This window comes from Perissodus microlepis, chromosome 3 (genome assembly GCF_051167445.1).
Source record: "Perissodus microlepis isolate ML-2025 ecotype Zambia chromosome 3, ASM5116744v1, whole genome shotgun sequence".
Classification (NCBI taxonomy): Eukaryota; Metazoa; Chordata; class Actinopteri; order Cichliformes; family Cichlidae; genus Perissodus; species Perissodus microlepis.
In genome coordinates, this window is record NC_140463.1 from 31,907,222 (window position 1) to 31,933,672 (window position 26,451).

Genomic DNA, 26,451 nt, shown 5'->3' on the forward strand with positions numbered 1-26,451 from the left:
TGAAAAACATTTCAATTTCATCCAGACTGGCGCTTGTCTAGTGCTTTGACCTTCTTGAGCAAGGGTGGGCAATTCATTTTCCCAAGGGGCTACATAACAAACTGGGACTGTTGTGGAGGGCCCAGTTTGTTATGTGGCCCCTTGGGAAAATTAATTGTCCACCCCTGCTCTAGTGGGACTTGTGGAGCTAGTAAGAAAATGAACTGAAGTGGTTAGCTGAACACCTTGAAGATGCATAATAGGTGTTAACAGCAACGTGTCTCCGCTATCCACTTGTTTGATTCATTGAAATGCATCTTATAACCAAATGCAAATAGGGGGTTTGTTTTTTCTCAATGTCTTCTAGAGGTGCTTGTCACAAGCATCGAGCTAAACGTCAAGCTAAATGAGCTAAGCATCTTTGCGTTAGCTCATTTAGCGCTCAGAAACTTTAAACTGCCAACACTTAAACATTAAAGGTTACTCAGTGTCTTTGGCTCAGATTCTGCCTAATAAAGCCGACATGGTAATCACCAGCTCAAAGTAAATTTAATTTTATTGATTGATTAGGTATTCTTGGCTTTGTAAAACTGATTAGATAAGTTTGAAATTCAATCTGTGGTGTAATAGCTAAAGTCTCACAGAGGGAATTTTGGTAGCAAATTAGGAACAAGTAAAAAAATTATACATTTTTCACATCAATTGAATATGAATACTTGTAAATTCCAGTGGGAAGGTACAATTTGTGCAGCTGTAACAGTACAGTTGGACTTTAGTGACAATAAGCTTTAAAGGTTACATAAATAAAATACATTCCTTTAGCAGAGAATCTGTCACACTAATGGACTGTAAAAAAAACATGACACTCCCAGCCAGTTTTAAATTAAAGCTCTGAACATAACCTGTCCCAGACAAGGTTATAAGTTGTCGTGGAAATATAGTCAGCTAAACAAAAAAACAAAAAGCATCTTGCTAACTCGTTATACAACCCTCTAATCTTCAAACTGTACTTGTAGCTTGAACTTTTTTGTTTATGTATATATAAAATCTGGAGTTGCATGTTAAATTTTTATGTCATTTCTCGTAACAGGCTAGCTATGCAGAAATCATCGCACTAGTTTGCATTGAAATAGCTTAACACAAATAGCATAATTGCAAAACAAATATTGCATTTGTATTTGTACATGTGAATTACATATAAAAGCAGTAAAATATTAGTGACCTTTAGAGCCAATAATAGTAGGATTCTTCACGAGTATTTATAGAGTATCTTTTATCTGCCATTAATAGCATTTTCCCGCCTTTTCCTTCCATTAAAAGCTTTATTCCACTTTCCCGCCCTAAATAGCATTTTAATGCTCTTCCCACCATTAAGAGCATTATTTCAGTTTTTCCTGCCATTAATAGCTCTGTTTTACATTTCCCACCAATAGTGTTTTCTAGGTTTTCCCGCCATTAATAGCTTTATTTCACTTTTCTTGCCATTAATAACATTGCTAATTGCTAAGCTAGCCACTTGATATCCAGGTTAAATGTTTTCTTTAAGTCGGCCTTTACTTATGTTTAAAAACTTGCTGTTACGCAACGATTTTAACAATATTAATAATACAAAGAATAACACATATTAAAAGCTTTAGAAAGCACATTTGGATACATTACAAAATAACTGGAAATCAGTGGTTGTCATTTATAAATAAAAGCTAAAGCGCATTTGTTTAGTTTCTCATTTGTCATTTTATAAAAGATAGTTGGGTTTTTATTTATTTATTTATGCTTAAAGGTCATTTTGGCTTAAAAGGTCATTTTTCACCATTGTAATTTATTGGGATTAACGTCATCAAATCTTTAGATCAGCTATTAAAAAAAATAAAAGTAAAACTTTATTGAACTATCAGTGCATCAATTAACCCATTTAAAATGATAAAAATTGACCTCTCTTTGGCACTGCGTGTTATTTGAAAAGCTGCCCACGTAATGCACGTGGATCAAATGAAGCATGTGTAAATACTGTTTGGTTGCTGTACAGTTCAGAAGCAGTTTCTAGCGTGTATAAAACAAAAGCAAGTAAAATGAGAACTGATTCTCTGCTTCATCAGAACTTTGCACTTTTCCGACAAGCTTGTGGGCCCTAAAAGCAAGTATGAACAGGCATCACTTGGCCACTCTGCAAGCTTTATGGAAACATTTATGATAAAGTCACAGCTGTGACTTTACGGACGGCACACCACATCTTCTCCACAGTCTCTGCCTACTTGTCACATTAAAATAGTGGCGCTAAAGAAAAATGTTTGCTTAGTCTCGTAAGCACTGTGACAGCTTTTCGCAAAAACAACAAACCACAGCTCTCCATCATATGCTTGCACTTGGGCCGGTACACTTGGTGCACAGACGGATCAATCCAACTTAAGTCAGCTCACTCCAGGCTGATGCACGGATGCCTGTGTAGGTGAAGCGTGTGCTGCTTCCACTTGGTGACGTGTGACCATTCTGCTCAGGGCTCTTGGGCCCTTCTCGCGGTCTGCCCGCTTCCCCTTGGGTTAGTCTGCTTCCAGCTGACCTCGTCAAGCCGCTACTGCCTCCGCCACCCCTCCTGAAACAGCTGCAGCAGGAGAAGGTAGCCAGCATACCCTGGCGGAAGCGCTTGTTCATGAAACAGTAAATGATGGGATTGACGCAGGCGGAAGTGTAGGAGAGCAGGTGGATGAAGGAGATCGGCGCGCCGGTGAGACGGTAGGCCGAACGCCGGTCGAAAGCTTGCCATGCATTGACCACGAAGACGGGGGTCCAGCACAGGAAGAAAAGAAACACAATGACCAGCAGCATTCGGATAACACGTTTCTTAGCCATCAGGTTGGACGTGGAGCTGCCGCTGCCACACACGCGGCCCACCATGGAGCTACCGGTGTTCATCGTCAAACTCTTCTTTTTGGATGGCTGCAGGTAACAGCCATCGCTGTCACCTGGCTTAATGCTGCTAGTGCTGGACTGTCTGTCTGCAAGGGAAGATAATAATAAACTGATTTATCACTAGCATAAAAAAGAAGTTCAAAGCCGCCAATTCCATCAGTGAGCAAGTGAAGCAGTCCCCCCCAAATAGCCCATGTTTTCAGAAACTTTAGCTAGAGTGCCCCAATGTTAAAGTAGAGAAGATAAAATTCATATTACTCAATCTTTGCTTTTAACTGTTAACATTCAAAATAACCACATTTTAAAAACTTTAGTTACTTTCTGTGCTCAGGTACCATACCTCTGCCAACTTTCCTGTTGGACATCTCAAACTTGATGCCCCGGTAGAGCTCTATTGAGATGAGTCCATAGGCTGTCATCATGACGATCCCAGGGATAAGGAAGAGCAGCAACAATAGGGACACATACCTGGAAAGAAAGATATTTTGGGTGGGGTGAGAGAATCCATGACACATACCTCAAATGTGTGGTTTCTCTTACTGTTTGTACTTAGTGAATACCAGAACCCCCTCATCAGTCAGTTCTACACTATTTTATGCATTTAATTGCTTAATTGTTGAGCATTTAAATTTTAAATCTTCCTGTGCAGCATTTGTCTTGACTGATTAACAACATTAGCAGCAACTGAAAATGAAAATTTTTACTTTGAAGAGTCAAATCTGTATCTCGCATAAACATCTTCCCAAAAGGTTGTCTCTCGCCAGCAGCACCAAGCTGAGAAAATCAATAAAGTGCCCATCTGAAATTAGCAAAGGGCTATTTTTTGCTACCTCTCAGGCCGAGTACGTCCAAGCGTGAAGATGCCTCAGAAGGACAGTTTAGCAGTGCACTTTTTTTTGGGGGGGGGGGTATCAGCTCACCAGGACTGCTGGATGATGTCGTTGGGCCACACCAGGCGGCACATGTGCCCGGTGCTGTTGTTGAGGCGGGTGAAGGGCTTGAGGGTGCTAAAAATGGGGTAGGGCAGCATCAGTATAAAAGACCCCAACCAGGTGGCAGTGATGACCTTGGCAGCGTGGGATTTTGTCTGCCACGCCCTGGAGGTGAGGGGGTTGCAAATGGCACTGTAGCGCTCCAGGGAGATGGCCACCAGGTTAAAGGTGGAGACGCTCACAGAGACACCTGCAGAGGTCAGAAAATCCACACTGCCGAGTTCTGATTGGCTGAAACTTCATTCATTACATCATCATTACAGACTAATGTAGAACACTGCATTTTTTCTAATGTGTTACATTTGTTTTAAAACAGGAATATCAGACAAACCAGCAGCAGCTGCGTGACGCTGTCATATCAGCAGCTTGATTAATCTGTGCCGTGAAGAATTAAAGCAGCTCTCATGTCTGAGCATAAAATATTGAAAGTATGTGTTTGTGTGTTTTACAGAATAGTCATTGGAAATTGTTTGGCTTTACCACCACATATAAAACCACAACAAGTGCATTCACTCTTTACAACGAAATTACAACCAAAAGACCATTAACCTAGCTTAGCATAAAGAAATTAAACTTTATAAAAAAGGACAGCTTTACCCCACGCTCATCTATATTTATTAAATCTGCAAATTTAGAAAATTGTATATTAAAAAAATGGCCTCAAAATGACTCATATGATAATTTACACTTTGGTCTTATTATGTTTACGTCTCTCTTCTCTTTGCTTGTCTCCTCTGCCTTGTGTCTGCTTTGCCAGGACACACAGAGGTGAGCAGAGAAAGACCAGATAGTGAAACAGAGAGCAGAGGAGTGTGGCTCCCAAGTGTCTTAAACCTGCTCTCTTTTTAGCCAGCAGGGGGCGACTCCTCTGGTTGAACCCAGTTCTGTCAAAATGAAACAAATACGTGTGAAGTAAGAACTGAAGTTTAGGCATCTGTAATCCTTTGACTACCAATTCTCACTTCATGCACAGACCTGTTTTGCATTTTTTTTAGAAAGATGCCACTGCAACACTAATCGTCTATTAATAAGTGTTAATCGTCATCTTTCTCTCCTCCCCCTGTGTGCTGCATCTCCCACAAAAACATCCTCACAACATGTCACTGACTTTACAGTAATGTCGCTGCACACGTTAATGCTCCACCACATTAAATTTAACTGCTGAGCTGCGACAGAGCACATCCTGCGCTGCCTGTCAGCGCGGCAGCATTGGCGCGCTCAGAAACTACAACAGGATGCACAAACACACTCGAAATGCTGCTTTGTGCAATCCGAGAGGACACACAAACAGACAGATGATGCAGCAATCCTGGGAGAGCTTTGTGATTTTGAGGTAAGAGCTAAATGAAAAATTAAACTCACATTTCCTCGCGGACGTGTAATTTAATGAAAATGAAATATTAGCAGTAGATACAACATCGGTAATGAATGCACCTTATTACAGAGCTCGCAGCGAGAAAATGTGATTCACATGTCTGATGGGACTGACTCATCTCCTTTGAAGCTGTTAGTATGGAAGTTTTCAAATGCCCCAATACAGATAAATGAAACTCTGAAAGGAAGTGACACAGAAGGACAAACTGAGGCGAGTCTTAAAAAGCAAAAAACTCCAAAGAAGAAAAAAGATTTATGTTGCTTTTTGTTGAAAGTACTTGAAAATATTTTGATTGTGACTTTTGAAAAATGTTTAAATCGTCCATAGATTGTGGCATCTGCTGTTAACTGCATGGAAATGATAAAACTTTTTGACTGTAAAACAAACAAACAAGAAACAGGAAACCCCCAAACACTCACTGACGCCATTCGGCACCACAAACCACAGATCTACCTGTGGGGCTTCGCACTCTGTGCAACGCGCAGCCCTCTCTATCTTTAGACCCTTGTTTCCGGTTTGGGAATCCATCCTCCGTAACAGAGACCTCATGTCTCCATAACAGAGACCTGACGTCTGGTGATGGTGATGAGCTGAATTACTGGAAGCAGATGCATCATGGTCTTCAGCTGTGCAGCCTCAGTGGTATAAATTGAGGAGTAATAGAGGGGCTGGATGAATGTTACATTCGATGTCACTGATCCTTTCAGACTCGTGTTGGCTGGTTGGATGCGTTTGATTAGAAATGATTTATTTATTTTCTTCCCCCCTCATTGAAAAAAAAAAAAGCCATGTGATTATGCAAAGTTGCAATTGTTTTTTTGCACCTCATCATGATTGGTTTAAGAACTTGCAATAGATGTGTGTGGAATGATCCAAATATCGATAGTATCGATGCCACCGCTATCGGATCGATACTTTGCATCTTTACTCTAAATTCAGTATGTAGCCCATGAGCTGTGTTGAATAAAATTACACCTCAAACATACACTGTGGAAAATGTCTGAACCTTTTTTGTTGACTGTCATGTGTATGTTATTTATAGCCTATAGCACATTTAAACAATAGAAGCTGTTGGGTAGATTTAAATTTCAGGTCTCAAAAAAATCCAGTTTCAAAATCCATGAAAAGCTGAAATGAGTGTTTTGTTGTGTTAACTAATTATTGTGGAAAGTAGAAATGAAAGTTTTTTAATGGTCATTAAAACGTCTTCAAAATTTGTAAGCTGAGCTGCCTTCCTAGTGTAAACGTTTCAGTATCGGTGTTGGTATGACAATAGTGCCCTTGCATTTAATTGCATTTACTTGATATCTGACCGATACCAAAATTACTGCTCGTTATTGCGCAGCTTTAACTATCGATGATATCCCAGAAACCTGCTGGTGCATGCATGAACGCAAATTCCGCCTTTTCTGAATTCATCTTATAATACACCCTGATTTTATCTATTTTTATATTTATACCGACAAACTCATAAAAAAAAAAAAAAAAGGTCCACTCTCGTGTTCAGCATGTCTGAACGTCTCTGAGCCACGCTGTTTTTAGCTGACTCTCATTAAAGCTCCGGGAGGATTTGAAAATGCAGGGAAATGAACCGGACTCTGGACATGCCCTCAGATTACTTTAATTAGCATCTGTATGATTCCATTACCAACACAATTCAAAACACGATAATAACTCACAGAGCTGGGGAACTGGGTCATGTTTGTGTGGCATGTTAGGAAGCCTTGAACTGGAGGACAGATGTGCACTGGTGTGAAACTTTATTTAGTTCATTCAGACGCATTTGGACATATTTTAACTGATTAAATCAACTAAAATAGTCATGTTTTAACAATAACAACAATAAACAACTTGGGCTGTCGATTAATATGAAGAATCGCGGAGGACACGTACCCATGAAATACATCACCAGCTTGCATATGCCGTTGCCGAAGATGAAGTCCCTCATGAGGTTGGGGATAAGGGTGAAGGGGATGCAGACTAGGGACACCATCAGGTCGCTGACGGCCAGAGACAGCAGGAACAGGTTGGTGACGGTCCTCATGCGCCGGTTCCTGACCAGGACGGCGATGATGAGGCTGTTCCCCAGCACGCTGAGGAGGAAGATGAGGCTGTAGAGGGCGATCCGCACTGTCTGGTTGATGTCTGTGGAAGTGGGGCACAGTACGAGTTTACACGCACACAGATACCAGTTTCTATATTTATTTAAATGAATGCACAGCCCGTATGCTAAAATCCCCCATAATGTTTATAAAATAGCCACTCATATGCATTTAGGCTGTAACCACAGAGAGACCTGGAATATCTTCAGGATTTGTATTCATTTTGGGGGTTTTAGCCTCAACAACGTCGCCACTGATGCGTCTTTGGTCTCTATTTAAGTCTACAAAGTGCACAAAGATAGTTCAGTTCATTTGACATATGCGGACTCAGTGAGCAGTGACAGCATTATGTGTCACTACTCACATACAGCGGACTACATTAGCTTTGAGAAGGACCTGAGCCATATGCGTAATGCGCACTGACGCACGAAAAATGCCCAAAGCAGTCGCTCTTACAGTACAAGCCCGAGTAGAATAAACGCGGTTTGAGCCACTAAATAAATAAAAAAAAAAAAAAAAAGGAACATCGGACTTTTGCATGGAGTGGTCTAAAATTGCACAAGATGTTCCTCGGCATTTTGCTGGCGGATAAAGTCGATGTACCTTTGGGTTCTGGTAAGACGTCTTGCTCGCTCTCGCACTCGGAAATATTCTTGATCCCAAAACTGCACAAAATCCTGTTGAGGTCCGTTGAGTTTATCAGCATGTCGTGGATTGTAAACGTCTCCATTTCGCAGTTTCTCCTATAGCCTCGAGTAGAAATCAGTCATATGAACATCAACCGGAATGCTCCTTCGAGAAAAGAAAAATGCTCCAGGGTATTTTCACGGAGAAATACTAAGCATCCATAGTGATTTTATTATTATTATTACCTTATTTTAACGAGGCAATAAAAAGTAGAGGGGATGACGATAATAAGAGCAGGACTGCTCTCTACAAGTTCCCGTGCGCTCTCGGCGTGGCGCGCTGGGCTCCTCTGGTGCTCCACATTTCCAACTCCTGACAGCATGTGGAAGGGTCTCGCTCTTGAAAGCTCAGCCCGCCTCTTTGGACCCCCCCCCCCCCCCCCCCTCCTTTTCTTTAAATCACCACGTGTCAAACCATGGCACTGATAGAGAGAGAAGGAGAGATAAGAAGGGCTGATAGATTATAGTCCGGCTCATTTGGAGGAAGGTTGAAGCCAAAACGTCAAAAATTCAAATGCACCGAATTGCAGTCCTTCACCTGCCGTGGGCTATCAATATATCCCACGACCCCCCGCCCGAATTTCACCGTGGAACTGCAAGACTGGAGAAGCTCTTTTACCTTTTACTCTAGTTTGAGTTGTTCTGACGGGTGGAGGAGCAGGCTGTCTCCAATATTTAGAAGTCAGTCACACTGACTATTGCTTCACTCCCTCACACGAGAAGAGACAAGTCATAATTATAGTCTTGGGAGTTGTTTGATGAAATTCTTAAGAGAGAGAGAGAGAGAGAGAGAGAGAGAGAGAGAGAGAGAGAGAGAACCTTCACGGGAAAAAAGCTGTTCACGGTTTTCACAGTTGGTGGTGTTTTGGGTGGGTTTCTGCTGTAATGTGTTATTATTTAAAGCCGCTTCGACACAAAGAGGTGTGAGGCCCTTTGTGGCAAAAAGGGCCTCACACCGTTTAGTCTGGTTACAGCAGCACCTGCAAAAAACAAACAAACAAAGGAAGTGAAGAGCAGAGAACTAATAGGCTATCTCAGGTGCATCTGGCCAGATGTGAGACCACAGCTAATAACATGAAGATTTTTTTTCTATTTCACCTCCAGTTAAACAGATGCCGTTATATCATTTGGGTCATTTCCAGTTATCCCCCAGAATCATGAGCCTCGGCAGTTTATTAATGGAGCGCATTCAAAAACATCTCATGCAGAGCAGTTTTGCTTAGTCTGGACAGAGATGCTCGTTTATTGCAAACTCAAACACGTGTAAATCATTTGTAATGTGATAGTAATACATGACGTATCACTGTGTGAGAAGCTTTATAATGGCTTTATTTCATGTTTGGTAATGTATAGAAATCCTAACCAGCAAAGTTTTATTTTATTTTATTTTTGTTTTTATTCTTTTCAGTTTCAGTTTTATTCTCATTATTTTAAAAAGTGTTTGTCTTTTAATTAAAAAAAAAAAAATTACTTTAGAAATCTTTTGTCATCAGTGAGATTTCACAACCTCACGCAGTGTAAACACTTTGCTCACACACAAGGCATAGTTTGTGTGAATTCCTGTTTGGGCCTCAGGGGGTTTTATTGGGGTGGGGTGTATTCCTGTGAAAAACTGCTGACGTGATTCAGTCAAAGTCAGCTTGACAAGTCCTAACCTGAATAAGACTACATTTTAAACCCATGAAATTTTAATGTGTCTTTTTCTTTTGTTTTGTTTTCCAGACAATTAAATAACCACTATCAAGAAGAAGAACCAGTTTTCACTTATATTAGCCTTACTACTTCTCAGTAAGGCTATAATAAGTATCCATGCGAAATAGTGCTTCACACTTGATAAACACCTTAGACTTACTCAGTTATGATGACTGTGCATTTATGATACAAGTACCTGGTATACCACAGGTCAATGGCATCCATGACAAAGAGGCACAAAGGTTAGCCGCAGAGAGACCCATCAGTGTGTGCAGCACAGTGTTGGAGATTTTCTATCACTCGGTTGTGGTGAGTGCAGTGTACTTTGCTGTGGTCTGCTGAGGGAACAGCATTAGAGTTGGTGACATGAGCTGATTGAATAAAGTGATCAGGAAGGCTGGCTGTGATTGACTGCAAACCAGATACTTTTGAAGCAGTAGTGGAGAGGAAGAGGTGACTGGACAAACTGGACATGTTTATGTCTACGTGGCAAAAAGTATTCTGCCTCACTATTATTATTATTATTATTATTATTATTACATTTAATCATTAGAGTTGGTGCTCTTCTAAGGTTTGTTTGTGTTTAGAAGCTCGATATCTGGATAATATCTTACATTTCTCTCTCTATACTTAAATCTATATTTTTGATAGTACAATAAAAACATTAGTTTCGAGTTATCAAGCCAAAATATGGAGATATTAACTAGAAATTTTGACATTTGGATGGGAAAAAAGGAGTTTTTCTAGAAACAAGCCTCCATAATGTGTTCTAAAAAGGAGAGGCGATAAAAAGAAAAAAGAAAGCAAAGGTACCCTCGGAATTATTTTCTGAGGTCGGAACTAAAGTGTGTGGTTCTTGTTTCCCCTGCAGACACGCAGCCCGTCCTCAGTTGCTAAGTAACCTCTGCAGGGGGCGGCTGCTGGATGCTGACAGTTTAGCCGCAGTGAAGCGAGCCGCTCGGCTTCAGACGCATAACTGAACGGGCTTTGACCAGAAGGAGGATGGACGAGGGCATCGAGCTGTCTCTGACCATCGCTCAGATCATCCAGCGGCTCAGAGGAAGCCATTTACACTCTCAGATAGAGAGGCAAGCCAAAGTGAGTGAGCTAGCATGTGGCTAACGACACGGTGCTTCTGCTTCTAGCTCACCTTTAGCTAAAACCACAGCATCCAGGCCACATCATGTCTTAAGAATGTGAAGCATTGATTTCCCCATGTCCCCATTGTTTTCAGGAGTGTTTACACCAGCCTGACGTAAAACTGGAGTCTCTGAAAGAGGACGTCCGCAGTTTTCTCAAAACATCAGGTAGCAAGCTGCAAGAAATCTCTTCCCACAAAGTCATAATTAAGCTGTTGTCTATAACAAATTCCAATGTTTTCCAGGCTGGGAAAGAAAGCTGCAGAATGCAGTGTACAGAGAGCTGCACATGTAAGTGACATTTGGTATAAAGCTGTCCATGCATGAAGAAGCACTGCACACACACACACACACACACACACACACACACACACACACACACACAGAGTGGGGTTGAATTTACTCAAGCAGGACAGTCATTGTGTTTGGGCTTTCTCAGCCTCAAAATGATTCAAAGCTAGTTTTGTGCCATGCTTGCGTTTGGTATCACTCTATAAAAACTCATCATGGCTTCAAGCATTCCATCCATGTCTAACATTCGCACTTAATTTGAATTTTTTTGTATCAAATTTGAGCTTTTTCCCGAGATGAATTTTACCAGGATGATAGTAAAATGGTCACCTACTCAACCAGTGAGCTAAACTGATGCTCATAATACCTTTTAAAATAGATATTTTGAAATGTGTTTAATTTGCTTGAGCATAAAACTGTTAAAAAATAAAATAAAATAGGCAAAGCAGAGAAAAATGCATTGGCCTCTTTAAAGTAAACTGTTTTTTTCTTGTATATAATTTAAAAAAAAAAACAGAACTATTTTATCTGTTTTTTTTTTCTAAATTGGGGATTTCATTTACTTTAGCTTAAAATACACTAAAAACAAACAAACAAACAAAATGCCTCCAGAAAACAGCAGATGTGTAAGTGTAAAAATCAGATAGAGCGTCCTCCATGCGGGCCAGTCGTGCTTATGTGTGTAGTCACCTGTCAAAGGCTCGTTGTGAGCCAGGAAAAATCTCTGCATTTATAAATTAAATAATGTTAGGCTGTCAAAATAAACATTTACATGTACTAATAGTCTCTGCGAGGATCTCTGTGCATTTCAGTTTAGATGGAAACTGAATGCTTACACATTAGGGATGGAAAATTTGTAAACCTCTTCTCATGATTAGCTTATTAGATATAGTGGAAATTTTAATTTGTTTTGTCTCCTAGCAAACTAAAGATGCATGGCTCGGTCTGCTGAGTCACTGCTGTGTATTGCTGGCTAATATAAGCCTACTGATGGTTGCTGGTAGACTTCAAAGGGGTTATTGCTTTTTCTATGGAAGATTCATTTTCCTTGACAGAAAAGTAGGAATAAACAAAAATACAGTTATCAGCATGTGCTGTTTCCCCAGATTCTATAGTCATCATTATCAGGCACACAGAGGATGCTGTAAAGACACATGAATGTAGTCAGGAGTCAGGACACAATCACTCTGTATATCTACAGAGTGAAAAGCCATCAAATACAAATTATTTTATTCATCATGATTTCTAAATTTGATTTATTGACGTCTTTGGGTAAAATTTCTTTTGATATCTGTGTATATGGCTGCTTGACAAACACCCCACAATGCAGTAGGGCATGTTTCTTTATTCTTGATTATATGATTGATAGGGATGGGTATTGATAAGATTTTCACGATTCCGATTCCAGTTTCGATTCTGTTTAACGATTCGATTCTTTATCGATTCTCTTATCGATTCTTTTTAAAAAAAAGGAGAACACTAAGGTCGATTAGCTTAGAACTTTGTTTTATATCTTCTCTTTGAACAAGATAGAAATTTAGGAGTAACATGGCCTTACAAACCCAACAGTGAGATCTTAAGAGATCCAGCCTATGGCTCTTCCATGGGGTGTCACAGGGTCCCCAGGAAAAAAAAATTGTAAATGTAAAATAATAAAATAAATATTCTTCTGTAGCAATAACAAAGTATAACATAAATTATTCTGTAGCAATTACACAAGAATATCCAGTAATGTCCCTGCCTACAATTAAACACATTCACTTACCGAAAATCGGGGCATCTGCTGTGGCAAATAGGTGCAAGCCTTTGACCACAAACTGAGTCACTGCTCGGTGACATTCGTCTATCCTGGCCTGAAAGGAGACGCTACCGGTAAACTTCAGCGAGAACTGCCAGCATCTGAGCCAGCCAGACTCTGTCTCTCTCATCATGGTCACCTAAATGCACAGTAATGGCAGGTTTTGTGATAAGGCAGATCGCGCTAACATAATATGCACTGTTAGTTGATTATTTACCTGCCGCATTAACGGGAGAGGACGTGCAAACGTTACCGCTGCTGCTGGGTTGAGATTCACGAGTCCGGAGCAGAATTAAAAACACGACATTCATTTCAGGTCATCGCGTGTTTTGTGAGCAAATGCTTTTGCATATTCGTAGTGTTTCCTCCCTTAAATGAAATGTCTACTTTGCAAGTATTGCAAGTTGCCCTGTTGTCATCCGTTCTCGTAAAGTATAACCAAACTTTTGAGCGTTTGAGCCGCCATGTTTCCTGCCAGGTAAATGACGCTCCGCAACGTGGTGACGTCATTCGGGGCGACTGGAATCGATAAGGGAATCGTTTGCAAAAATGGCAAACAATTCCAAGGAATTGAAACAGTGGGAACCGGTTCTCAACAAGAACCAGTTTTCGATACCCATCCCTAATGATTGATTACGTGTACCTCCAGTGAAGGAGATGTTAGCATTGGGAAACTGCTTCAGAAGAGCTGGGCAACCTAGACCAGAAATCCTGTCTTTGTATCTTTTGGCTTGATAGCGCCAAAAACTATCTCCCTGTTTAAAAATGTAGTATACAGAATATCCCAATATCTTGTAAAGGTGTTCCTAACTTCTAATGGAAAGTACAGTGTTGGTTAGAAGTTAACATCCACTAATCATGGGAATTAATATCATGGAAATTTTGGGTTTCAATGACTGTTCTTTGAACTGTTCTTTTCCAGGTTGGTATGATTGTACAGCATACATCTTAGAATACTTTAAAACAAAAAGTGGGTGTACAAGTTTTGAATTAATTTTTAATTTGATCTAATCTACTATGGAAGCCCGTTTCTGGCACAAAAAAAAAAGTATCCATAACTCAAAATTTCGAGTTATCTTTATCAAAATTTTGACTTAATTTTCTGAAAATTTTGAGTTAATAAGTCGAAATTTCGAGTTTGCGCTGCCAATCACTAATCTACGTGAATAACGTAATTTCTTTGTTACCTGGAAGCTGAAGCCCTCAGCTACAAATGCTGCAGCTAAGCCACCAGTATTACAGCCGGATGATCTGATATCGTCGTGTTGGTGTTGATCCTGGAACAACTTAGTAAATGTTGTTCCAGGATCAACATTGCAAGTGACCAATCACATTGTTGTGACGTTATTCTTCGTGCCATTTGTGCATTTATGAAATTCCAATGTTGCAAGGACAATATCAATTCTGCTTAGCGTTTATTAAAGGGTTGATCGGCGGACAGAGGCGGTTTCTCGCAGCTTAATTACAGTTTTTTGTTTTACGGCGTTTTTTTCCCGAAGTCGCAAAAGTATGACGTCACAACATTCTGATTGGTCACTTGCAATGTTGATCCTGGAACAACATTTACTATGTTGATCTTCGAACAACACCAACACGACGATATCAGATCGTGCATTACAGCCAGTCATGTATGCACAAATTGCTGATTATTTTCAGCATGGCTTGACAAATGATGAAATCCTTGTGTTATTAACTAAATCACATGGCGTTACTATTTACTATCAGCAAACGTACTCTTGAAAGTGCCAATATGTTTGATCTTGTTTTGAGTGCGCATTCCTCTACGCTAGATCCTTCCAGGTAACAGGAAAATGACGTGGATTACTGATTGGCAGCGCTAACTCCAAATTTTGAGTTACTTTTTTTGTTTTTTCATTTTGAGTTAATAAATCGAAATTTCGAGTTAATATGTCAAAATTTCGAGATCTGAATAGTTGGGTTTTTTTTGTTTTGTTTCTTTTACTGGTGGAAACAGGCTTCCATAAATCCACACAAGGTCAAAGTATACCTGCAGGCTCAAATATATACAAATATATACATACACTCACTTAATCTTTTAAAAAGTGCTCCTAAAGATTCTACAGTGTCTTTTAACTTGACAAACCCAAGGCCTATTAACGAATGATCACTGGTTGATCATTGTAGTCAACCAGTGATTGTGATCGACTACAACTGGTCACTTCTCTTTGTAGCACAAAAATGATTTATTTGACACCATTCGATGGATTGAACAATACGCAGAACACTGGGAAAGTCCAAGGAACTCAGTGAAGATTTGAGGAGGAGAATTGTAGATTTAGACAAGTTGGGAAAGTCTCTTAGAGCTCACCTTCAAGTTCAACTGAAATTAGCAGCTACATGTGTGGACAGGCCACATACTTTCTGGGGAAAATTTTTTGCCATCACAGAGTGGATGGAATAATGAGAAAGTAGGACTACCTCCAAATTCTCCAACTTCACCTGAAATCAACAACGTGGTTGAAACCTGGACACAACTGGGTCTTCCAACAGGGCAAGATCCTAAGAACACATGGTTTTGGAGCGGACAAAGCAAGCTAATGTTAAATAGCTGGAATGGCCTTCTCAAAAATCCGACTTCAACACTGCTGAAAATCTGTGGACTACGCTTAAAAGCCAAGAAACCAAGAAATTTAAATGAAATCTACCAGTTGTGCCAAGAAGAGCGATCAAATATCAGCCAGAATTATACCTGAAGCTTGTTGATGACTACAAAACGCATCTGGTCAAGGTGCAAATTGCTAAGACACCAGTGCTGTTCTTTAACTTCACCTATATTTACAAGTAGACTGAAGTCACAAGTACCTTCATTCACAGTTGATCGGCTCATTCATGTTTATGTCAGCTGCCTTGCAATAAAATAAATGCAAAGTGTTTGCAGGGCAGTGATGGCAACCTTCTTTTGTGAAGAGTAGCAAATGTTTTCGAGAATAGTCGGGTAAAGTCTTTGAAGTCTTTGGCAAGTCTTTGAAACACATTAGGGGGATAGAGATGATCTATATAAGACTTAATGTAAACAGAGAGCTGATTATAGAAGGAGACAAGGTTGGATCAAATTAAGGTGAGGCTGACAGTCACAAAGGAAGGATGTCAGGCAGATGAAGACAAAACACCATTGGGGAGTCAGAGGGAAGACAAACACAAGAAGTCAAGGCAGAGAAAGACGCACAAAGACAAACAATTACCAAAACACAACAGGAAGCAGTTACACGAAAGATGAGAGAAGTCGTGAAGAAAAAAGAGAATCCAAGAGACAGTGGGGAAATGATCAAAATCAAAACAAGTAGGAAACTCAATAAAGTCCAGCATCATGACAAAGGTTTGTGCAGAAAGCCGCTGCTTTTTTCTTTTTTTTAAAAGAAAAGGTTTCCAAATAAGTTGGAAATAATGAAGACGTGTGAGTGAGTGGAGCCAGGTTTACTTGCAGAAGCAGAGGGAGAACGGGGTCAGGAGCGTGCAGTGACTCAGAGCGCGCACAACAACACGGGCACGGCTTCATGGAAGAGACTGGTTACGTAACCCAACATCAGACTGCGTTAATGTTATAGATTCATCTCATTCTACACCTTGTTTACACATAAATACAACACGCACAATATAATAACACAATATAATAAAGCTGGTACACTACTATCTATTTAAAGGTGATTAATGCAGGTTTTTTTTAATTTGGTAGAAATGTTGCTCTCTCCTGCACAAGTTTGGCTCCTCTGCCTTTCCCTCTTAGTGTTATTGGTTTACCTTTAAAAATTGTTTGGTTTTTAAACACTGAAATTGTAGCTAAAAAGCCATTGTTCCCTGAACGTTAAAGACTAACAATCCCTCCACTGTTATCCACATTTATACACTCTTTTTATCTGAAATCTCCGTTTGGCTGGAGGCCTTTTTGTGTCTTCCGTAAAAAGCTCGGAAACGTGTGCTGCACTCACTTATCTCGAAGAGCACCGGACTGTCTCTCCTTAGGCTCAGTCTGAAACAAGGACTTAATACGTTGCTTTGAGAGGGTGACATATAACAGTGACTAATGGCTCCTTCTTCTGGCGCTATGTGCTCTTATAGGTGTTTAGATTGGGGTGAACGTTGTTTAACGCTCTGAGACCTTGAATCATTCGGCATGCCCTGAGCTGGCTTAGCTGGGGGGGCGTGACAGTTGTGCATTTGGAGATGTCTTCTGACTCATCTGGTGTCCATTTGTGGGGCTCTAATGGAGACTGACTGCCTGCTTTTTGTAAAGGGAAAAAAAAAGTAAGATTTCCCTTTTGTTTGACAGTTTCCTCCTTTCAGCTGTTTCTTTTCAAAATAAGATGCTCTTTGTGCCATGACCGGCTTCATTTTCCCCAAAACTGTAAGTGTTTTGTGAAAAAACACAGTGGTGTCAGTCAGCAACGTTGTCTTACTTGCATTTGCTTATTCCAGCCAGCTGCCCCCGAGGCATCCCCCGGCTCCCCCGGAGCATCTCAAAGAGCCGCTGGTCTACATGCGCAAGGCACAGGTCGGCCCGTCTGCTTTTATTTCCTCACTTTCTCTGCTTCTCCCTGACTCCTATCATTTTTGTCTGCCAAATTCACTTTTAAATCACTAAGGTGTGCGCATGTGTGTGTGTCTCTTACACAGGCCAGCTGGGAGAAGCGTGTCCTCAAAAGCCTGAACAGCATGAGCACAGAGCTTGGAGTGCCTCTGGCTCACATGGTAACTAAAACATTGACAATCACAGCCAAGTTTATAGATTTTAGTTTGTAGGGTTTTTTGTTTTTATTTTGCAACCTCTTTTCTAGAGATGTTGCAAATATAACAAATTGAAAACCCTGCATCGTTTTAACCCTGAGCCGACTGAGCTATGAGCTGCGGCTAAACCCGAGCAGCTTTTTTAACTGACGATATCCAGACTGTGTTGTTTGGAGTCTGTTTATCAGTTTTACTGCTTGCTTCTGCACAGGCACGATTGTATTTATGATTTATTATTTCGAACGCAATACTGATGTGACATTTTTAAGACGGGATGTGGGGCATTTGTTTGTTGAAATCTTGTCTTTCCGCCTGCTCCACAGAGGCCCGCGGCGGAGCAGAAGGAGCTCACCAACAAATGGAACGAGATGGGCACAGATGAACCAGGTCTCAAGACACTACCCAGGAGATTTGGCCTCGAGCAATCTGCCTTTTATGATAGATTAGTGTTGATGCGTCCAGGCGCTGCTGTATTTATCGCCAGCTTAGCATATCTCAAAACCAGATCTGCCACTTCCGTGTTTGCTTCCTAAGCCGTGCTAATGCAGCCAAGGCTTTGTAAGGCACTCGGGCTCTGTAACATCTGCATAGCGCACAGTGTAGCTTTTTGCAGAATACACGCTGGAATTGTGCTGCCAAGCCTCCCCATAGACGACTGAGCCTGTGCTACGAATTCATTTTTGTTGTTTAAAAAGAGTTTTTATTGTTGTCAGAAGATACGTACCACTTTGACTTCAGGTCACCGCGTCTACAAAGAACACCCTAATCTCGTGTCCTAACAGTGCTATCAGTGCTCAGTGGTGTATAATAACATTTAGGATGTGCCGTCCTTCGGCTGTAAACATTTTGGATCGTGAATCTAGAAGCTGTCCAGACTCCTGGTAGGGAGATAACCAGCAGCACCCCTTCCTCTCGTCCAAAGCCTTAATGCGGCCTTGTTCTGAGGATGACACGGGACTGGAATTTACTGCCGTGCTATGAAGACGGTGGACAGAAGTTCCACTTAGAGCTGGCCTTTAATGTGCATAGATGTGTGTTTAAGTTGAAGTTGATAAATTAAGTTCGCAAAGAAATGGCTTTTTTGACTGCTGTTACATAACGCATTGTAAAGATTGTTTACGTGTTTATATCGCTGCAGATTTGAGTCGCTTCAGGCCTGTCTATGCTCCGAAAGACTTTCTGGAAGTAAGCACATTCCTCGCCTTGTTTTTTACTGCTATTATCAGGATTGAACATTATGTTACATAAATGCTGTCTAAACAGGTCCTAATCGGTTTGCGGAACCCCAACCACGATAGCAGCGAGGACATCAGCGTCAGGAGTCACTGGGGACTCATCCAGGTTCCTCTCAATGTCAGGGACATCCCACACCTGGTAGGGATCTGTGTTCCTCCCCACTTCACTTCACATGTTTGTGGGTCATAGGGATTTGGAAAAACTTGTCCTTCTGAGCGGGATCAGACACCAGCAGCTTATTCAAAGGATAGCTAACATCACTCCAATTCCTAAGTCTCTGGCTGCCAGTTTAAAGGCTTATTAGCTGTTTCAACCTGAATATCACTGATATTCTACAGCAGTATCGCCCAGAGAGGCCTCTTAGCTCAGTGGTAGTGGTGCCCAGAGCAAACTCTGAACAAGGGGAAATAGCTTTTTGTCATTATGCAGCAGTGAAACTCCCTGACTGCTGTTCAAGCTATTAAATCCTGACTAATAGCTGTGTTGTTTATCACTTATTTTCATAACTCATCACTCTTGCCTTATAAGCAAAATATGAAGAAGTCATGGGTGTCTCAATAATGTCTCTTAATATATTTATTTTTCTTTAACGTTTTGTGTTTATTAATAAAAACGTCTTGCATTGAGGTAGAAGTGTATTCTTTGAACTGAAAGAAGAATAGATTTGACATTTATTCATGCGTTTTGTGTCTGTTGTGTTAAACTCTCAGAGAGAGGCCTACTCAGAGCTGAACCTGACCAGTGGACAGATGGGGATTGATGACCACGCACTCATCCATCCAGGTATTACTCCTTTCTTGGAAGGAGAAGGATGAGAAGACTGATAGCAGATACTTAGCTTGGTAGTTATCATGCCCTAAAAGACATGTTCAAACTGTAACGATAACATGCTGGTGGTTGAAGAGTTTTGTAAGTTTATGGCATACATATGTGAGAGTGCCATCAATGTTTTCATCTAACCCTCAGGAAAAGAAGCTCCCTGTTACAGCGCTGTGTCAGCCGTTTGGCAGAATCAGAAGCTCATTAGTTTTAAAAACTTTCAGAGGACTTTTTGTCCTATAAAATACATAATTTGTAGGCAAGCTTAGATCTGAATAATTACAATTATCACTCAGCAGCATTTTAATACCAGACCTAAACACATTTCTGGTTGTGATTAAGAAAGAATACTCTAGAATAAATGTGTTTACCTAATGAACAGAGGGCTTTAATGGTGTATATACCACAGGGACTTCATATCAGTCCTTGTTCCTTTCTTGTGCCACAAGGGCCATCTGGGATTTTTCAAACAACATCTCGGTGAAGGCCACATATCGACATTGTTACACTTTGGTGTTCAGGCTTGAAATAGAATCCAGCATGTCTGTTTGTAAATCGAGCAGATAGCACCACTGATGAATCTGTTCTTTCTTTCTCGTTCCTGTACAGACTTGTTTGAAAACGAGTATGTGCAAATCGGAAAAAAAGGTCAGTGTTTGGTTCTTGGTTTTATTCCTAATTTTTTTTTTTTTTGTGGAAATGGTTTGTTGAGCTCTATTTTCTTCATGAGATTTTGTTCATTGTACACTAAATTACCAAAAGTATTTACTCACCCATCCAAAATGACTGTATTCAGGTGTTCTAATGAACACTTCCATGACCACACGTGTATAAAATCAAGAACCTAGGCGCACTATACACCTCACCTAGATTGAGGTGTATAGTGCGCTGAGGTCGCCCACTTTTGCAGAATCAATAGTGACGGACCAACAAACTTCATGCGGCCTTTGATTAGCTCAAGAACTGTGCATAGAGAGCTTCGTGGAATGGGTTTCTATGGCTCAGCAGCTGCATCCAAGCCTGACGTCACTAAGTGCAATGCAAAGAGTCAGATGAAGTGTTGTAACGTCAATGTGGTGTGACTGACCCTTATTTGTCTGGCAATCGGATGGACGATTGGTGGAGGGGTCATTTTAGACAATTTCACGCTCCCAACTTTGTTTGAACAGTTCAGGGATGGTCCCTTCCTGTTCCAATATGACTGCACACCAGTGCACAAAGCAAGGTCCATAAAGACATGGATAAGTGAGTTTGGTGTGGAACAACTTGACCGGCCTGCACAGAGTCCTGACCTCAACCCAATAGAACACCTTTTTGGATGAATTAGAGTGGAGGCGTGTCTGACCTCCAAATGTGCTTCTGGAAGAATGGTGAAAAATTTCCATAAACACTCCTAAACCTTCGAAAGGTTTTCCCAGAAGAGTTGAAGCTGCAATGGGTGGACCGGCATCATATTAAACCACATCGACTAAGAATGGGATGACCCTCAAAGTTCATTTACGCCCGTGAAGGCAGACAGGTGATTACTTTTGGCAATGTAGTGTAAATCCACATCCTATTGGTCAAGAATGTACCACTTTGTTTGTCTTTTGGGAAGGGAAGGAAGGAAATACATGTCCTTTCAATGAATATAATATGAAATTTCTCTTAAGAAAACAACAAAAAACAAGGATATTTGCTTTAAATGCCATTTTTGCCCATACATTCCTCTATGCTAAGTACAAATATGTAGCAGCTTAAGTGTCCTAACAGAGGCAACCAGGAATGTCATTACCTCGTCATTTTGTAAGACTTCTAAAGGATAACTCCAAATAAGACACAGAAACTTGATGAGCAGACAGTCTTGTTTCTAATTTTTGTATTTAAGAGCCTTTTTATGGAGATCTTTTCAAAACTAATCTAATTATATCAACTGTGACCCATTTATGGAAGCCCCAAAATAGGCACAAGAGTTACAAGCAGAAAGTGTGATGCAGAAAGAGTACTGAGAAGTAGTGCTGTGAGATATTGTATGTTTTGGTACTGATCCAATACCAAGAGAAAATACAGGGCTAGTACTGCCACTACTAATATTGATACTTTTAACCTACAACCTGCGTCTGTCTCTAATGGAAACCATGTATCCATCCTATCTCAGTAGTACTGATCCAGTACCAATGCCAGCGTTGTATCAACAATATCAATAATTGGATCGATGCGCCCACCTCTAACGGGAAGTATTTGTGTGACTCAGTGAATGACTGCCGCCTCTGAGTGGAAGCACGAGCATTCAGATTGGTAACACTTTAACTGTTAGCTCGTTGCTCTGTAACAACACCACCTGTATCACGGGCAAAATCAGATATCAGCCAACAAGAGTCTTAAAAACACAGGCAGTAGTTTATTTACACAACCACGACCCTCGATCTACTGTTCGCCTCTGTGCCTAAGCTGCACCTCGTTGTCCAGACGGAGTAAGCGCACTCGAATACGAAATTTAGGAAACGAGGAGCGTGTTCGTTTATGTTATGACTGGCCAGCACCTTAAGTCAAGAGCTGTGTGTTTTTGGCTCCTGTCACAACAGAGATTTAGGGCAGAATGGGGAAGTTCAAGAGTTTGTTTCCAGCATGCGCCTGAGTGATTTCTTGGAAAGCTACGCAGAAATTATGGGAATGTCTTTGTTAATATTTTTGATGTTTATACTAGAGATGGCACGATACCACTTTTTTATGTCCGATACCGATACCATAAATTTGGATATCTGCCGATACCGATATGAATCCGATATAGTGTGTTTTTTTAATCAATAAAACTGTTTTTTTAATATCTTGCTGCTTTTTGTATAAGTTCATACTCAAGTTAAAAAACAACAACAACACTAAAGCTATTCTGTTATACCTGTATGTAAAAAAAACAAAACAAAAAAACCCAAAACAAAACACTGCACCCAAAATATTTCATAGATCAGCAACACTGATCAATCTAATAAAGTTAAACCTACTCCATCCTCCCTATTCTGGTATTTTAAAGAGTACTTAGCAGAAATATTAAGCAACCTAACTAATAGGGTTGCAAACTCCCAGCAAAAGAAAATAGGGAACCAGCCTCTTCCTCATGATGCTTAATCAATGTAATCAACTTTAATTTGATGCAGGGTGAAAAAAATTCACAGAAATAAATTATTTTTCAAGAATAATTAAATAGATTCAACATCTTTCTTCAACAGAATTGCAGAATTCACAGATGGTACTTTCCCAAAGGAAAAAGTAGTATAGCTTACTAGGGTATATTAGACTTAACAGTTACTATATACAGTAATGGACTTCTATACATTTTCCATCAGATTAAAACTTTGAGTGTAAGATTCAGATAATTATTAAATAATTAAAAGCTAGATATTTTAAATGAGAATAAGAAAGAAAAGTATGTCTTTGTGCCCCCTTTTCCCTGTTAATGCCCTATCGGCCCCCCTGGCTAAACTTTGCTAGATCCGCCCCTGCACAGTTACCAGCCGTCAGCTGCGTAGAAAAAGATCCTGGTGTAGAAAGTAATATTAAATAAATTCTAACAACAGCTTATCAAGCTTAAACGTGCTGCTGTTGTTCAGCCGCTGGTTTCCTCTTTCTGGTGCAAAGTGGGCGATAAACAAAGAAGAGAGACGGACTCGCGACAGAAAAGCCGATCAGCTGATCATTAAGCAGTTTCACGATTGAAGTAGCAGCAGGAGAGAGAGAGAGAGAGGCAGTTGCTCTATATATCGGTTGTTAAGCTTAACGCGGGAATGCTTTACAAACATTCAGAGATGAACTTACACACTTGCTTTACTTCTCTCTGACATAACTTCCTCGGAGATGAAATGTTTGCTAGCAGGCTACAAATACACACAGCCGCTCTATCACGTGACCACACTGCTCCGACGTGCTACGGTTATGAGCCGAGTTACGCCGTGTCGCAAGTTTTGTGAGGTGCTTTTTTGATATTTAATGGATCGGATTACATTTTTTATTTCTCTCCGATATCCGATCCAGTAATTTAGGTCAGTATCGGACCGATACCGATAGTAATATCGGATCGGTCCATCTCTAGTTTATACATTTTTTTGAGGAGAAAAACATCCTCCACACTCAGTCTTTTCATTTTTGTGCTACTTGTCGAGGATTCTTGCAGAATTCTCAAATGTTGAATATTTTGAATATCTTGTATACAGTCGTGAGCCACCCTTCATTTATTTGTTTTTGCTAGGACAATAGGAACGTCCTATGTCAGGTCTTTGCTTTATTCAAGATTTCTTCAAGCTCTTTAAGGACATGACATTCAGATACTTTTCATCTGCTTTAGTTGTTTTTTTTTTTAGGCCTGCCACTCTTTTCTCCTCCAGTTGTTCATATACATACATGTGTTCTTCCTCCAGTCTACTGTTTTACCTTTATATAGCCAATTGAAAAAGAAAGTAGACCCTCTTTTAATTCTAAGGTTTTAGGTATGAGGACTAAAACGTATCTTCTGGTCCTTAGGAGGACTTGAATGAATTTAAATACAGCACATATTACACTGTGTCATTATTTAACAGTAACTAAGTAATTTCCAAACAATCTGAAGTCCATCATTCAGCAGTGAAGTGGAAAACATTCATGACAGCAGCAGAGCTTCCCAGGAGTGGACACCCCAAGGCTGCAAATAACTGGAGAAATCATCTTCTCTATAAAAAGAACATATCAGCACGGCTTAGGTTTGTAAAGGTGCATCTAAACAAACTTATGGAACAATGTGCTTTGGACAGACGAGACCAACTTGCAGATATTTAGACAGCATATCGGCACAAACACCTCATAACACCTGTCAGCACGGTGGTGGAGTTTTGATGGTTTGGGCTTGGCCACAAATAACATTCGTGTATTTACATTGAATGTTAAGACGTACTCTTACAGCAATTACAAATACCGACACAAATCCAACTCCTGTGCAGAAGAAGAATACATCATTTGAAATTCTCGCTTCTGGAATATGACTAATTTTTTTTTTTATGTAATCCATTATTATCTCTTGTATTCATCTGTCAATTAGTCTGTCAAATGTCAGAAATGTGTCACAGTTAACCAGATTTGTGATTTTTTTTTTTTTTTCACTTCATGAATTTTTTTTAAACCCTCTTTCTGAATGTTTCGTGGGGAATAGCCAGGCGAAGGACGCCTGGTCCTAAGGTGAATAACAGATGTGCTATGCACCCATTGTCTGTTTTGTCTTCATGTCTCTTGTGTAGTGGTTATGGAGGAGGATAGCGCAGCAGCACAGCAGTACAGCAGGCAGGGCTGCCCCACCGGGCTCCGGGCAGACCTGTGGGCCCTCATCCTTAACGCCACGAACCAGCCACAGGTATAGTACACTGTACACACACACACACACACACACGGCCGAGTTGCACTCTGGTGGCCACTGTCAGCTGGCTGTGTTTGCTGTAGAGCAGCCGTGCACACACAGCTGCAGTGATTCCCAGAGGGCATGTTTACTACAAGGGGAAATTTTCAGCTGCGTCCATATTCACGCTTAACGGTTTGGAGCTGAAGGGCTGTTGGACCTCAGGTGTATTCGTTTCCCTGGAGAACGGCACCAGGATTAAACACTTTGCATCCTTGCATTTATACCGTGCACTAAAAACCAACACATGATGTATAACACCAACTGAACTGCAATTTCTACACTAGACAATCCGTGCATTCGCTGGTGTGCTGCTTATCGGCTCGCTGCGACTGTTTGTAGAAACGTTAACATAATCAGATGCTGGGGGGTGTAGCACAGTTAGCACAAACACCGTGGCTGCCTGTGTGTGTGGCAGAGGTCTGTGTAAAAACGCTGCAATCCAGAGTCTCATGTTGGTGGCAAGTTGCAAAAACAATGCTTGTGATTAAGAGATTGATTCGTTACAGAGAGCTATGTGGGCAAACCCGCTGAGGTCTGGAGAGCGTTAGCACGGCTTTGGATACCACAAGGGCAAACACATTAAGCAGTCACAGTTGGTTAGTTACAGACAGGATAAATGTGGCTGGTGCAAAATTGTCTGCATTGTGTATATTATGAATTAGAATTATCTTTCAGTAGATCTAATATGAAGACTGTAATCTCTTCAGTCAAATGACTTGGGTGTTGCTTTGATAAATGTTAAATAGTCCCAATCTAATTTTGAAAACAAGTTTGTGACGCAGTGTAATTAAACTAAATAATGCAAAGTGCAAATCATTTAAATCTTATATGTAACTGAAGAAGAGTACACATTAGCATTGTAAACAGTTGTTAACAAGATCTGCGATGGTGTGGCGGCGCATTTAGCGCAAATGGCACACATGCACAACTGTGGAGGTGTCATTGATGCTGAAATATAGACATTTACAGGCCGTTTTATTAGGCACACCTGTTCAACTTGTGTAAATCTCGAATCTCTTTAATTTCTGCCAATCACACGGCAACGGCTCAATGCATTTAGGCAGCAGATGTGGTCGAGATGAACTGATGTTCAGACCAAGCATCAGAATGAGGGAGAAGGCTGATTTAAGTCATTTTAAATGTTGCATGGTTCATGGTTGTTGGTGCCAGATGAGCTGGTCTGATTATTTCAGAAACGGATGATTTTCTAGAAGTTTCCCCACACAAACATCGCTAGGATGTGGAAGAATTTGTCTGAAAAAGAGAAAATGTCAAGTGAGTGGCAGTTCTCTGC

At 40.6% G+C, this 26,451-nt stretch overlaps 2 protein-coding genes across 4 annotated transcripts in view; one reads left to right on the forward strand and one right to left on the reverse strand.

Moving 5' to 3' along the window:
• Positions 1-517: 517 nt before the first annotated feature.
• Positions 518-8,425, reverse strand: cckar (cholecystokinin A receptor). 3 transcript variants are annotated; one of them, XM_084924090.1, is made up of 6 exons: positions 8,228-8,425; positions 7,959-8,098; positions 7,147-7,398; positions 3,807-4,068; positions 3,227-3,354; positions 518-2,972 (listed from the first exon to the last, which is right to left on the reverse strand). In XM_084924090.1, exons 1-6 carry the CDS (start codon positions 8,362-8,364, stop codon positions 2,383-2,385), a joined length of 1,509 nt encoding a protein of 502 aa, XP_084780216.1. In that variant the 5' UTR covers positions 8,365-8,425; the 3' UTR covers positions 518-2,382. The 3 variants fall into 3 exon arrangements, with proteins under 3 accessions (XP_084780216.1, XP_084780217.1, XP_084780218.1); XM_084924091.1 differs by having other exon boundaries at positions 7,959-8,147; positions 8,228-8,343; XM_084924092.1 differs by having other exon boundaries at positions 7,959-8,105; positions 8,228-8,327.
• Positions 8,426-10,609: 2,184 nt separating this feature from the next.
• tbc1d19 (TBC1 domain family, member 19) overlaps positions 10,610-26,451 on the forward strand; it is a 29,181-nt gene continuing 13,339 nt past the window's right edge. The window contains exons 1-11 of the mRNA XM_084924089.1: positions 10,610-10,831; positions 10,968-11,040; positions 11,118-11,163; positions 17,396-17,471; positions 17,594-17,668; positions 18,028-18,091; positions 18,843-18,889; positions 18,968-19,078; positions 19,651-19,723; positions 20,369-20,407; positions 25,000-25,112. Of these exons, the coding sequence (XP_084780215.1) occupies positions 10,736-10,831; positions 10,968-11,040; positions 11,118-11,163; positions 17,396-17,471; positions 17,594-17,668; positions 18,028-18,091; positions 18,843-18,889; positions 18,968-19,078; positions 19,651-19,723; positions 20,369-20,407; positions 25,000-25,112 (813 nt within the window). The 5' untranslated portion in view covers positions 10,610-10,735. The remainder of the gene's footprint in view (positions 10,832-10,967; positions 11,041-11,117; positions 11,164-17,395; positions 17,472-17,593; positions 17,669-18,027; positions 18,092-18,842; positions 18,890-18,967; positions 19,079-19,650; positions 19,724-20,368; positions 20,408-24,999; positions 25,113-26,451) is intronic.

Coding starts and splice junctions, on each gene's coding strand:
- cckar (XM_084924090.1), bottom strand. CDS start 8,364: ATGCTGTCAGGAGTTGGAAATGTGGAGCACCAGAGGAGCCCAGCGCGC. Junction 7,399..7,958: donor CGTCTTACCAGAACCCAAAG/GTACATCGACTT, acceptor CCACTTCCACAG/ACATCAACCAGACAGTGCGG. Junction 2,973..3,226: donor CAACAGGAAAGTTGGCAGAG/GTATGGTACCTG, acceptor CTTCCCTTGCAG/ACAGACAGTCCAGCACTAGC.